The sequence below is a fragment of the Lycorma delicatula genome, chromosome 13 (assembly GCF_047948215.1).
Source record: "Lycorma delicatula isolate Av1 chromosome 13, ASM4794821v1, whole genome shotgun sequence".
Classification (NCBI taxonomy): Eukaryota; Metazoa; Arthropoda; class Insecta; order Hemiptera; family Fulgoridae; genus Lycorma; species Lycorma delicatula.
The window spans coordinates 14,657,765-14,673,341 of record NC_134467.1 but is presented as its reverse complement, the minus strand read 5'-3'; the positions used below and the strand labels follow the sequence as shown (position 1 = coordinate 14,673,341).

General features: G+C 30.6%; 1 protein-coding gene across 1 annotated transcript; it reads right to left on the bottom strand.

Moving 5' to 3' along the window:
* Positions 1-237: 237 nt before the first annotated feature.
* On the bottom strand, positions 238-15,317 carry LOC142333878 (uncharacterized). Its single transcript, XM_075381461.1, has 2 exons — positions 14,949-15,317; positions 238-511 (listed from the first exon to the last, which is right to left on the bottom strand). Exons 1-2 carry the CDS (start codon positions 15,061-15,063, stop codon positions 369-371), a joined length of 258 nt encoding a protein of 85 aa, XP_075237576.1. The 5' UTR covers positions 15,064-15,317; the 3' UTR covers positions 238-368.
* Between the last annotated feature and the right edge of the window lie 260 nt (positions 15,318-15,577).

Genomic DNA, 15,577 nt, shown 5'->3' with positions numbered 1-15,577 from the left:
CACATGTCACGGATTAACGGCCTGAGAGTGTACAAGACTACACTTCATATATATCACCTCATTCTAAGTAATACCTTATGGTGGTTTCAGAGGCTAAACAGAAAAAGAAAGAAGTATCGTCAATATCAATAGGGCAAATAGTATATCACATGAAATTAATGTACTTTTTTTTGTCAAGAAATAATGCAATTTTCACTCAATATGGGAAAAATACATAAAATATTTAAAAAAATAAAATTACATGATTAAAAATATTAATCTTACAGAAAATCATTTATTTATAATTATTTCTTAAAAAACTAATTTTTGGTAATTTTATTAAAAATATAACTATTGAAAATGCTGTTCACAATGTACATTAATTCCAATTATTCAATTTTTGATTCATATTGCGATTTTGGTGTCGGTTGGCACCACATTCTTGCACAAACTGCATTAGCATGACCTTGTAGATTACACGTACACAAATTACAATTTACCCATACTAATTCTCCTGGTGTACAGTTATGTTCTGAAAAAAAAAATTATTTCATTAATTAATTTAATTATTTAAAAAATTAAAGTATGAAAAATGAAAAACATATCTAACTTTATAAACTAGTTATATCTAGTTTTTTTTAATTTTTAATCGAGTTGTTATTCTAAATCTATTTATTATTTTTAAAAATTATAATTCAATTTAACTACATCCTGTAACATTTTAATAACTGCGTTTTATTTATTTACATGTGTTATGACCTTCAAAATATATTTGTGAATGTTTTAATGAGTAAGATGAACTGTATGAAATGATAGATAACAAACATGCCAGACCCTTGCTAGGAATCTAAAATTAAATAATATTTAGTGAATAACTACTAGTTTTTAAGAAGGATAATATAGTAATGAAACACTAGTTTTCTAATCCAGGAGTTGCTATATCAGATATGAATTTTCTAAATAGATGCCTATTAAAATAAATAGAAAGATGTTTATAAAGTATAGCAATCCTTTTAATAACTTATCAAGTGTTAAACACAAAAAAATTGAAATTTAGCAAATGCTCCTCAAAATGATCTATTTAAATATGAGTCCCATTCTGAGTAACTAAAAAATCTTAAGTAAAAAAAAGAGGGATTGTAACATACCACTTTAAAGAATATTAAAAACAAAAATTTTGACATAAAAATCATTGGGCTGTAACATCCCTAATGAAAATTGTGGCCATCTAATAGTTCAGCTAGTTTCAAAAGTGGGCTTAAGTAGGAGCATTTACTAAATCTCATTTTTTTTTGTATCTCTTCTATTGAGGAGTTACTTAATAAGCAGTATAAACCAGTATTGAAACTAGTTATGAAAAAGATTAAATGGACCATTGGGATTTTAACCTATGGCCCAATGTTGATGTTTTTCATATTAAAACTTTTATTTTGCAATAAATGTCACAATCCTACCCTTAAAATTAAAAATTTGTTGTTCCCCAATGTGCTTGTGATGTGTTGGTCTCATATGAAAAAACAAAATCGTTTTGAGGTTGAATTTAATATTTCTATAGGTGAATTTAATTTGAGGTTATAGGTGAATTTAATATTTCTATGTATAATGATTGAAAAGTTAGAGTGTTCCCATACTTTGACCCCCTAAATAAACTTAAACTGCATCCTAACAGTTGAATAAAAATTTTAATTTTATTTTTTTTATTCCTATTTATTAATTTTTCAGAGATATCTGCTACTTTAGAATTATAAAAAAAATTTTAGTCAGACTAACAAAAAATTAAATAAAATAATCAAAAATTTATTTTAATATTAAAATAAAACAAGTTTTATTATAAACTAGGGGAAAGGGGGATTTAGACCATGGCGAGGCTGCCCAGAACAAATTCTAAATTTAAAATTAATTATAGGGTATCATAAACTAAGGAATAAACAACTGGTAGTGACTTTTATTGATTTCAGGAAAGCATATGATCGTGTACATCGAGAAACCCTGCTAAAAATCCTGAGAAATTTAGGGCTTCACCCAAAACTAGTCAAAATCATCAGACTAACACTAACGGATACCAAATCCAAGGTTAAATTCAGGGGAGAAATATCTGATCCATTCGACATCAAAACAGGAAAAACATAAGGAGATGGACTGTCACTGCTTTTATTCAACTGTGCCCTTGAATTGATAATGCGGGATTGGAAAAAATTAAATAAAGATAACATTAAAATAGGAAAAAAAAACTCAGTAAATTGCCTAGGCTTTGAGGATATATAGAAGGCCAGCAGCAAACTAGCAATCCTAGTGTGAAATGTTTTAAGGAAATTCTTGCATACACACCCATACTTCTTACAGTTATTACAAGCTTTGAAACCTACTGAATACACTTTGCATGCCTATTTCACAATTAAATGTTGCACTACGAAGATGACAACTTTCTTGATCGTATTCAGCAACAAATTAATATTTTAACTTAAGTGTAAAAGTTAACACACTAATATCCATATCTGGAAGTCATCCAGACCCCCACAGAGCAAGATACCTGCCTTGTGATGATCCCAGTCGCCACACCTAGTTCCTAGTCCCCTCTGTTCCTAGTCCTAATGACAGAACTGTTAGACTTCATCAGAGTCGGGTCTGTTAGACCCTCTAAACGTGATAATACAACAGTCATCAGTTTGGTCTCTGTTAGGATGCCATTGATGGAAATGCCTTGGCAGACATTTCCATCAGCGTAATTACACAAACTACTACTGCCTTCAGTTGGCCTCTTCCAACCACAACCACCTACCATAACTTACAACCCCCAACTAACAAATGAACAGATTCACGGAAACGTGATCCCCACATCTTCCTCTAACATCAAAGGTTTCACACAAAAACTCTTCCTATATCTACCTTCAGACTATGCACTCACTTGATAGTATTATCTTTAGTGAAGAGTAAACATTCTATCTTAAGCGTAAAAGTTAACACACATAATGTCCATGTCTGGGGTTGGAAAAATCCCATTAAATCTTACAATGCAAGAGGGACCTCCCAAAATTAGATGTTTTCTATGCAATATCCCAATGGCAAGTTTATGGGCCATTCATTTTTGCTGCAGCAAGTGTAACAGTAGTCACTTACTTGTACATGGTTCATGCATGGCTCTTCTTCAACTACAAGATGGTTCAAGAATTTTATTTGGCAACACAATAGTGCACCTCCTCACTGCCACAACTCTGTATGGTATCAGTTGAATGACTTTTCCCCAAACACTGAATTGGTTTAGCACATAGAGCCAACAACAGAGCGTGCTTGTGATGGCCTCCAAAAGTGTGACTCCATGTGATTTTTCCTTCGAGGTTTTATAAATGATCTTGCTTATGCCTCCACTACCAACAGATCTATCTAATTTAAGGCACAGGATTTAAGTAGCTGACACTTCCATTTCTCTACACATAGTGATTTAAATATGGGGTCAACTCTCCTTCTGTTGGATGTGTACGAAAAGTGCTCATATTGAACACTAGCAGGGAAAAACTATAAGAATTGATTTTTCATTTTATTTGTGATTCATTACTATAAGTAAAAGTTAACAAAGATATTAAAACGCTTTAAAACACTGATTTTGTTTGCACACCTTGTATATTACAACCCATAAATAACACATAAATTACAACCATAACTGAGTTGAAAATTGATCATCAAATTGCTACAAAGTTTTAAAAGAGAAAATTGAAACGTGAGCAAACAAGAAAATCATTAAATAAATATATATATATCAGATTATCTAAAAAGTATTGTGCCTTTTATTGTTACTGAAAAATAACATTACAAGACACCATTTTTCTGGCAGCACCATAATCCCATCATTATAGAACTGTACTTTCTAGTCAAAGAACTGTGACACGTGGTTTTCACAAGCCTCTTTTAAACCAACTTAACACCATTCAGGAAGTTCTTCAGAGCGCAAAACAAATAATAGTCTGAAGGTGCCAGATATGGGCGGATAAATTAAAACCTCACAGTCAAGTTCTCTCAATTTCAGATGGGTCGTTAAGATGTATACAGACTGGCATTGTCAGTGTGGTATACGATATTCTTTCTGTTGACCAGCTCAAGCCACTTCTTTTGAGCTCTAGGTGCAATCAAGCTAATTGTTGACACTACAGGTCTGAGTCTATTATTCTGCTTGACGGTATCAGCTTGTGATGCAAGATGCCCTTCCAATCCCACCAAGCACAGAGAATAACCTTCCTGGGCATCAGTGTGGGTTTTTTGCCACAAATTGTAGGGCTTCTCCTCGCTTCAACCACAATCTTTATCACATATTATTGCCATAGGTTATTCAGTTTTCATCAATTGTGATCAACTGCTTCAGAAATGGCTAGATTTCATTATGTTTTGGTAGAGATTCACAGAGACAAATTCGATGAAGTAAATTTTTCTGAGTCAGATCATGTGCCCATCAAACCCAAACATCAAACTTCTTTTTGTAACCGGCTTTCACCAAACGGTTTAACACTGTTTGGTAATAGATGTTTAGGTCATTAGTGATGTCATGATTGCTTAAATGCAGGTCTTCCTTGATTTTTGTTAGAATATAACTTTTTCTATAATTGATTACAACTGTGAGGCGTAACTCATCGAAATTTCCAGAACGAAAGAGACTGAACCATCTTTTGGCTGTTGCTTTTGACAATGTATCTTGCCCATAACCAGCATAAATTTCTTCATGAGTCTGCGCAGGATTTGTGCCTTTAACAAAATAAAATTGTAAAATGTAGCACAGTTTTGTAGAAAGTTTATTCACCTTCACGTTTTGCACATCTACTAGCTTCAACTTCCAGCTGTAAGATGATGTTTGGCCTAACCCACTGCAACTCATATACCCTGAGATTTGGGACGCTAATTGCTATATCGTATGCAAAAGGTTCACTTTTAGAATATTATATATATAAACAGATGTCCCATGAAGAAACACAGAAACTTTCAGGACATGTTCTACTGGTAAAAATAATGAAAAAGGTTCATACAAACATAGGTCTGGAAACGCTTTGTTTTTGAGTTATAGCTAGCAAAAGATTTCGCCCGGATTTTAGCTCTTCTAATAAATAGAAACCCTACTATAATTTTTGGGACCAAAATTAAGTTGTAAAGCGGGTGGTTTTTTATTTAATTTGAGCTGGGAGATAGGATAAAATATATCCCAGAACTGTAAATCCAGCCGTTTTTAAGATATCCGGCATAAAACACAAAATTTGGTATAGAAAAACAATTTTTTTAAGGTTTGTAATATAATAGCTTTGTTATATGACTAATAAACGTAGAATTTTAGTAAGAAAACTTGTAGAAAATCTAATTCTGAGAAAATTAATGTAAATACAACCAATTACAGGTGGAAAGGATATAGATTTTCTTTCTGTACAATGTGCCAGTTTTTTTTTTTTAACAAACCAGTGCAACATGAAATTCACTTTGTACTAATGTCAGGGCTACACTGAATATGCTGAATCACATGACATTCTTCATTAACATGATTTATTCGGCGTTCAACACAAAATGAACATGTTGGAAATGACCCATCCATTCGTAAATGTTGATACACAAAATAATGGGTTGGCCCCAGGACTCGCCTAGGTCAACCTGAGCTCCAAATGTCCAGAGCCCTGACTAGGTATATATAAAAAATCATCATGAAATGAAGGGAATTTATTATGTTTTTGGGGTATTTATTTATCTTTTAGTTCCTACTTCGGGGTTAGTTATTTCTTTGTTGTTTTGGTTTTAATTTTGTAGAATTTGTTTGTGGTTTATTTTAAAACAAAACCAGTCATAAAATTAAAAAAAGCAATAAAATCATGAACCTAAAAAAACCATTGCAAAACCAAACAGTTTTGCAGTGTTTTTTGTATAATATATATATATGTGTATATATAAATATGGATTAAAATAAATTCTTTTAACTTTAATTCTTTTAAAGCAAGAATTTTCATTTTATTAAATAGAAAAATTCATACACAAGATAAAATAATACCTTATTAATTGTCATCAGCGTAAATTCCATTAAAATCTTTTTACTTTTATTTTATAACTTCTGAATTTTTAACTGACAATTTTCATGAATGAAGTATTTTCTACGAAGTTTTATTTAAAGTCTTGAAAAATCCAACAATTAATTTTGAACTTCCGAGAAAGTCGATAATTTTGACGTAAAACTTTTTCAGTTGTAATTACATAAAAAATTTGGCAATTTTGACATCGTTTACGTTAACATTTTCAATTATTTCTCCAGCGAAGACGAAGACATTGAAATTTTTGAAAAAAGATCAATCGGTAGAAATTTTAAAATAGAAAAACTCATCCACAAAAGATACAATTATATAATAATACCTTGTTAATTGTCATCAGCGTAAATTCCATTAAAATCTTTTTACTTTTATTTTATAACTTCTGAATTTTTAATTGACAATTTTCATGAATGAAGGATTCTCTAAACATTTTTATTTAACTCTTGAAAAATCACACAATTAATTTTGAACTTCCGAGAAATTCGATAATTTTGACGTAAATCTTTTTCAATTGTAATTACACAAAAAATTTGGCAATTTTGACATCGTTTACGTTAACATTTTTAATTATTTCTCCAGCGAAGACGAAGACATTGAAATTTTTGAAAAAAGATCAATCGGTAGAAATTTTAAAATAGAAAAACTCATCCACAAAAGATACAATTATATAATAATACCTTGTTAATTGTCATCAGCGTAAATTCCATTAAAATCTTTTTACTTTTATTTTATAACTTCTGAATTTTTAATTGACAATTTTCATGAATGAAGGATTCTCTAAACATTTTTAACTCTTGAAAAATCACACAATTAATTTTGAACTTCCGAGAAATTCGATAATTTTGACGTAACTCTTTCAGTTGTAATTACACAACAAATTTGGCAATTTTGACATCGTTTACGTTAACATTTTCAATTATTTCTCCAGCGAAGACGAAGACATTGAAATTTTTGAAAAAAGATCAATCTGTAGAAATTTTAAAATAGAAAACTCATCCACAAAAGATACAATTATATAATAATACCTTGTTAATTTTCATCAGCGTAAATTCCATTAAAATCTTTTTAATTTTATTTTATAACTTCTGAATTTTTAATTGACAATTTTCATGAATGAAGGATTCTCTAAACATTTTTAACTCTTGAAAAATCACACAATTAATTTTGAACTTCCGAGAAATTCGATAATTTTGACGTAACTCTTTCAGTTGTAATTACACAACAAATTTGGCAATTTTGACATCGTTTACGTTAACATTTTCAATTATTTCTCCAGCGAAGACGAAGACATTGAAATTTTTGAAAAAAGATCAATCGGTAGAAATTTTAAAATAGAAAAACTCATCCACAAAAGATACAATTATATAATAATACCTTGTTAATTGTCATCAGCGTAAATTCCATTAAAATCTTTTTACTTTTATTTTATAACTTCTGAATTTTTAATTGACAATTTTCATGAATGAAGGATTCTCTAAACATTTTTATTTAACTCTTGAAAAATCACACAATTAATTTTGAACTTCCGAGAAATTCGATAATTTTGACGTAAATCTTTCAGTTGTAATTACATAAAAAATTTGGCAATTTTGACATCGTTTACGTTAACATTTTCAATTATTTCTCCAACGAAGACGAAGACATTGAAATTTTTGAAAAAAGATCAATTAGTAGAAATTTTAAAATAGAAAAACTCATCCACAAAAGATACAATTATATAATAATACCTTGTTAACTTTCATCAGCGTAAATTCCATTAAAATCTTTTTACTTTTATTTTATAACTTCTGAATTTTTAACTGACAATTTTCATGAATGAAGTATTTTCTACGAAGTTTTATTTAACTCTTGAAAAATCACACAATTAATTTTGAACTTCCGACAAAGTCGATAATTTTGACGTAAAACTTTTTCAGTTGTAATTACATAAAAAATTTGGCAATTTTGACATCGTTTACGTTAACATTTTCAATTATTTCTCCAGCGAAGACGAAGACATTGAAATTTTTGAAAAAAGATCAATCAGTAGAAATTTTAAAATAGAAAAACTCATCCACAAAAGATACAGTTATATAATAATACCTTGTTAATTGTCATCAGCGTAAATTCCATTAAAATCTTCTTACTTTTATTTTATAACTTCTGAATTTTTAATTTACAATTTTCATGAATGAAGGATTCTCTAAACATTTTTATTTAACTCTTGAAAAATCACACAATTAATTTTGAACTTCCGACAAAGTCGATAATTTTGACGTAAAACTTTTTCAGTTGTAATTACATAAAAAATTTGGCAATTTTGACATCTTTTACGTTAACATTTTCAATTATTTCTCCAGCGAAGACGAAGACATTGAAATTTTTGAAAAAAGATCAATCGGTAGAAATTTTAAAATAGAAAAACTCATCCACAAAAGATACAGTTATATAATAATACCTTGTTAACTTTCATCAGCGTAAATTCCATTAAAATCTTTTTAATTTTATTTTATAACTTCTGAATTTTTAATTGACAATTTTCATGAATGAAGGATTCTCTAAACATTTTTATTTAACTCTTGAAAAATCACACAATTTTTAACTTCGTAGAAATTTGACAATTTTGATGTAAATTCTTTTCAGTTGTAGATTACATTAAAAAATTTGGCAATTTTGATGGCGTTTACATGAACATTTTAAATTAAGATTTGTGCAGCAAAGACGATTAAAAGTTTTGAAGACAGAACAATCAAGAGGATGAGTGGTAAAAAGATGTATAATGTTTCTAATGCACAGCTGATGACCATTGCGAATAATTTTATAAGTAATAATAAAACGATGAAAGTTAAAATCTTGTCGAACATTTTAAAATAATTATATGAAAACTGTATATGTATATACTTTATGTATGTAAATATATTTAATAAAACTTCTTTTGTTACGTGTTACTCTCCTTTTTTCTTATTTCTTATTATATAAAATTATACTCTTGCCCTCTTCTATAGACAGAAAAACACGTTTTCTCTCTTCGGACTGAAGTAAAAGTGTGTCTTTAATGTTTTAATTATTTTGTTATAATGTTGCTATGCGATTAAATTAACAATTATATAATTCCATTTAGTTTTATAAATAATTCTTTAATCGGTATTTAACACAATTTAGCAGTTGCAATGTTCGTGTGTATGTGTATGCGCGCGTAAGTGTGTGACACACTTAAATTGGTAGAATAATTTTTTTGAACCATCATTTAGTGGATCGGTTAAATACTATTCTCCATTACTCCACGATCGGTACTAATAATTTAACTCTATCCTTCTTATTACATCTTACATCCTTAGTTATCAGTTTCAAATCTTTCAATCTTTAATATTCTACTTTTTTTATCTCTTACCACATTAAATAACCTGATTGATGTGTTAATACTTGGCGTATCAACCTAATTTAATTCTTTACAATATTCCGATATTATAATCTTAACTAGAATTTTATACAGAAGAATTGAGAGGAGAGTGGAAGAAGTGTTAGGAGAAGACCAATTTGGTTTCAGGAAAAGTATAGGGACAAGGGAAGCAATTTTAGGCCTCAGATTAATAGTAGAAGGAAGATTAAAGAAAAACAAACCGACGACATACTTGGCGTTTATAGACCTAGAAAAGTCTTTCGATAACGTAGACTGGAATAAAATGTTCAGCATTTTAAAAAATTAGGGTTCAAATACAGAGATAGAAGAACAATTGCTAACATGTACAGGAACCAAACAGCAACAATAACAATTGAAGAACATAAGAAAGAAGCCCTAATAAGAAAGGAAGTCCGACAAGGATGTTCCCTATCTCCGTTACTTTTTAATCTTTACATGGAACTAGCAGTTAATGATGTTAAAGAACAATTTAGATTCGGAGTAACAGTACAAGGTGAAAAGATAAAGATGCTACGATTTGCTGATGATATAGTAATTCTAGCCGAGAGTAAAAAGGATTTAGAAGAAACAATGAACGGCATAGATGAAGTCCTACGCAAGAACTATCGCATGAAAATAAACAAGAACAAAACAAAAGTAATGAAATGTAGTAGAAATAAAAAAAGATGGACCGCTGAATGTGAAAATAGGAGGAGAAAAGATTACGGAGGTAGAAGAATTTTGTTATTTGGGAAGTAAAATTACTAAAGATGGACGAAGCAGGAGCGATATAAAATGCCGAATAGCACAAGCTAAACGAGCCTTCAGTAAGAAATATAATTTGTTTACATCAAAAATTAATTTAAATGTCAGGAAAAGATTTTTGAAAGTGTATGTTTGGAGTGTCGCTTTATATGGAAGTGAAACTTGGACAATCGGAGTATCTGAGAAAAAAAGATTAGAAGCTTTTGAAATGTGGTGCTATAGGAGAACGTTAAAAATCAGATGGGTGGATAAAGTGACAAACGAAGAGGTATTGCGGCAAATAGATGAAGAAAGAAGCATTTGGAAAAATATAGTTAAAAGAAGAAACAGACTTATAGGCCACATACTAAGGCATCCTGGAATAGTCGGTTTAATATTGGAAGGACAGGTAGAAGGGAAAAATTGTGTAGGCAGGCCACATTTGGAATATGTAAAACAAATTGTTGGGGATGTAGGATGAAGAGGGTATACTGAAATGAAACGACTAGCACTAGATAGGGAATCTTGGAGAGCTGCATCAAACCAGTCAAATGACTGAAGACAAAAAAAAAAAAAAACTGAAAAAGTATTACATCAAAATTAACGAATTTCAACAGAAATATACTATATCCTTGTCTCAGTTCTTACCAACTTTCCTAATCGCCTACTCTTATAACTATTACCTGATTCTTGGACCAAGAATCCCTAATCTTTTTGTTCTCATTTTTCTTTTACCCCTTACAATTTCAATATACACCTCCCCGTTACTTCATTTAAAAAAATAAATAAATATATTTACTACTTAATATATTTTGTAATTTATAATCTGTTTCTAAATCTGTAACTAACAATCATCACTGTTAAAAAAATGATGAATTATAAAAAATACAACTTTTTTTGTGATATTAAGGGAAGGGGAGGCGCTTACCTCTCGTACGAAAGGTAAGAGAGTTCGAGTCGACGCTGAATCGTTCACGATCTGAATTCCTCTACACTACCACCATAGTGTTACTGAACTCAAACAACATATTCAATCCTGCCGATCCAGATATCTAACAAGCTATCTTTACACTAAGTAAATGAGCGCGAAAACCGTTCTATATAGACCCTAGATCAACAAACATGTACAAAATATAAAAAGCAGTGTTTCCCAACTTGGTGGTCCGCGGACTCCCGGGGAGCAGCAAGAACTTCGAAGAGGGTCCGCGGGATGTTATCATTTTAATTAAATTTTCTCTTATATTGCACACACCTGGGATATTTGTAATGTAAATTTCAATGTCCAATTTATGTTAGGCATAATAAAAATATCGAATTTGTAAAAACGAAATTAGTAATAATAATAATAATCGATCTTTTAAAATGAATTGCTGAAAACCAAAGTGTTGTTGAATATTCTTTATAATAAGGCTCCACATAAGCGCTTGCAACGCAAACATCAAATTTCTCAACTGTTTTAGGGCACTTAGTGAGGGTACTTACTACTACTTTTATTTTTATTTTTCCTGTTTAGCCTCCGGTAACTACCGTTTAGATAATTCTTCAGAGGATGATATGTATGAGTGTAAATGAAGTGTAGTCTTGTACATTCTCAGTTTGACTATTCCTGAGATGTGTGGTTAATCGAAACCCAACCACCAAAGAACACCGGTATCCACAATCTAGTATTCAAATCCGTGTAAAAATAACCGGCTTTACTAGAACTTGAACGGTGGAACTCTCGGCTTCCAAATCAGCTGATTTGGGTGGACGCGTTCACCACTAGACCGACCCGGTGGGTTACTTATTACTACTTAGTCAAATAGAAATACACGCAAAAGCTTCGGCTTTTATTCATTATATCGTATTTATTAATGTTTAAAAGCTCCACTGGTTTTACTATAAGTATATGAGGTACAGCAGCGGGGAGGAACGCTCGAGGGCCGCAAGTAAAGATTTGGGATTATCGTTTTTGCGGAGGATAATTATATCGTATGGTACTGCGCATACATCGTCATTTTGCTACTTTGCTCGAAACAATACGAAAATATTCTAGGTGAAGAATCACCTTATACTGAGAACATTTAAAAAAAAGCAAGCGCAGTTAAATAAAATAAAAAAAGGAAAAAAGAAAGACTGGAGGATTTTGGAGGGTGAGCATGGAGGAGGTTGGAGAAAATTAAATGGACAGACAAACTGAAAAATTAAAAGAAATAATAAGAAGATAGAATAGATTATTCAACTTAAGACTCTGTTCCCAGAACAGAAGCTTAAGTAGAATGAATAATCCAGTGTAAGAAGGCTTTCTTTCTTTTCTGGAAATATTCCAAAATAATATTTCTGGATGAGAGAATGACAGTTGCCGATTTGAATAAATCATCAATCCATTTAAAATAAAACAAAACTTGAAATATTTACATCTTTTAAATATGAATAAATATTCATGCTAAAATAATTTCCATCATTATGCACAAAAAATTTATTTTATGAATTAATATAAACTTTAAAAAAATTAATTACCTATTTAGTGATGCTGCCTTAGCAAAATTTTACCAAGGTTTCCCTTGAACCATCCAGGTAAATATTAGAGCAGTTCCTTTGTTTATACATTAAGAAACACATTCTACCGATTCTTGAAATAATCTATATAACGTATAAATATGACTGGTAAGAGTAAAACTTTTAATCCTTAAAAGGTATGCAGATTTTCAGGAGCTGAAAAATATTTTTTTTGGAAGGGAATATATATAGATGTTTGATTGTTATTATTATTTCAAAATGAAACGGTATAATTTAATCATATAACAAACAAAATAAAATTATCTACCTGTCTAAAAAAATATACTGCTTGTTTTTTACACAACACCCAAAAATGAGAATAATGTATTTAGGGTGTATGTTTGTTCCACCATAGCAGCTCAATGGACGAACCGATTTAGATGCATAATCCTGTGTTGGAATCCTTACATCACCAGGAGTGTTATAGGCTATATAAATATATGTAGTAGTGGAGATTTGCCGGTTGAATCAGAAACTTTAATGAATTAAATTAATGAACTGTGAGCCTCTATCACTTTGTAAGCTGACTTTGAATTGAATGAATAATATTACAAAAATAATATAATTAAATTTATGTTAAATAAAATATTAAATAAATTTCTCTTTAATAATAATCGGGCTTCCTGTGAGGTTAGAGTGGTGAGGTGATGATATCAGTACCTCATGTGAGGCTAGAGGAATCATCACCATCAACTGATAACAAACAGGATACCTTTCAGGTGCTGTTTTGGGAGGTACAATGGGGTGCTCTCATAATATTTCTCCAAACAACTGTCCAATTTTCAAAATTCAAACAGGGTATTTGTTAGTAGGTAAAAATTATAGTATATACATAATTGTCACTCGCATTTTCTTTAATTATTCCATATTAAGGAGAAATGGTTTTTTTGGCAGTCGATTTTTTAAAAAATTTTTATTTTATCATGTAATGTATTTAGGGTTTATGTATGTGTGTTTGTTCCACTGTAGCAGAACAATGGTTGAACTGATTTAGATGTATGACCCCGTGTTGAATACTTATGTTACTGCGAGTGTCAGTCTGTACAAGGTGCTACCCAAAAGTTCGGGGAATTTTACCATAAAAATAAAATAGCTTATCGTAAACTATAATTTCCACTGTCTCCTTCAAAGTAATCCCTTTGAGCATTGATACAGTGATCCCAGTGTTTTTCCCATGATTCCATGCATCCCTGGAAGCCTGCAGGTGTAAGTGTTCGAAGCACGTTCTGCGTTTCTTCCTGAATCTCCTCAATTGTGTTAAAACGACAGCCTTTCAATTGAAATTTTATTTTCAGAAAGAGAAAAAAGTCGCACGGCGTAAGGTCAGGCGAATAGGGTGGGTGGGGAATTTGTTGGCTGAATTTTTCAATTCGCTACAGACAGCTACGCGATTTTGTTTCCGGTCGCTGTTCAACAGTCTCGGTACGAATTTTGCAGTAATGCGTCTCATTTTTAAATTGTCTGACAAAATGCATTGCACGAACCCATATGACATTTGTACGATTGCACAAACATCATGGATTGTTTGTCTACGATCTGATAGCCTCTTGCACTTTCGTGATGTTTTCTGGTGTTGCGCTTGTTGATGGTCTTCCTGAACGCTCATCGTCATCGACTGTCATTCGTCCATCTTTGAATCGTTTGTACCACAAAAAAGTTTTACTTTTACTCATAGCATTGTCACCAAATGCTTCCACAAGCATGCGATGGGTTTATGCACCAGTTTTTTAAACATGAAGCAAAATTTGATGCAGGTTCTTTGTTCTTTAAAATCTGCTATTTAAAATCGCCGAACCAGTAAAACACAACATTACACAACTGCACGAAAGTCAACAATGCAGCCTCTCACCATCACAGCTGTTGGAATACTGATTCACAAAGAGTACTGTTAGCCACTTCTAGCGACAGCAGGTCGTACCAGCAACGGTTCGCGTGCAAAATTCAAATTCCCTGAACTTTTGGGTAGCACCTCGTGTATATATATATATATATATATATATATATTTTAAAATAAATTTAAACAAGGAATTATACTTTATAAAAATACTATAAACAAAATTGTCACCCGCACAGTAATATTTGAATACTTGATAAAATAATTAATTAATAATACTTGATAAAAAAAATTAATTAATTTACTATTGTAAATATACTATTACTTAATTTAAAAGTTTTTAAATATTAAAAAATTAAATAAATTTCAATTTTTGGTTATATATATATATATAACTAATTTTTATAAAGAAAATAAAAAATAAACTTACCATCTTTTCCAATAACAGGTGCAGTAGTTGCAAATTCAACATTTAAAAACATAAATATAATAACGATATATAACAAAATAATAACAACTAAAAAATTAATTAAATTTAATGCCATATTAATTAAATTAAATAAATTAACAAAAAAATCAGTATCACTTAAATGTATGAGGAAAAAACAACGTAGAGTTATTTTTTCCTTAAGTAAATTCCTCTTATTAAGAAAAACATAATCATTACAAATATGTACAGATGTCACAGCATTGACCAAACTAAACTGATGAATAGTAAAGTTAGAAAGAGGGAGAGAAGAGGAGAAAGGAGAGAAACAAAAGAGTAGGGAGGGAAGAATTCAATTGTAAAGATACAACTTAAATATACCACAGTGCAATATTAAACTTCAACTTGAATTAAACTCGACCAAAGACATTTCCCCCCCACTACATTATCTCACTCTCTCTTTGTCTTTCCAATAACAATTTATGTAATTTACATATTACTCTATCTTTTTCATTTGATATCCTCCCCACTACCAATTTACAACTACTTTATAAATTATACTACTTTTTTAATTCTACAGTGCTTCCACATTAATCTATCTATTTTCATCTAATACTTTTTTTTAGCTTTGT

Coding starts and splice junctions, on each gene's coding strand:
- LOC142333878 (XM_075381461.1), bottom strand. CDS start 15,063: ATGGCATTAAATTTAATTAATTTTTTAGTTGTTATTATTTTGTTATAT. Junction 512..14,948: donor ACCTGTTATTGGAAAAGATG/GTAAGTTTATTT, acceptor TTTTTTTTTCAG/AACATAACTGTACACCAGGA.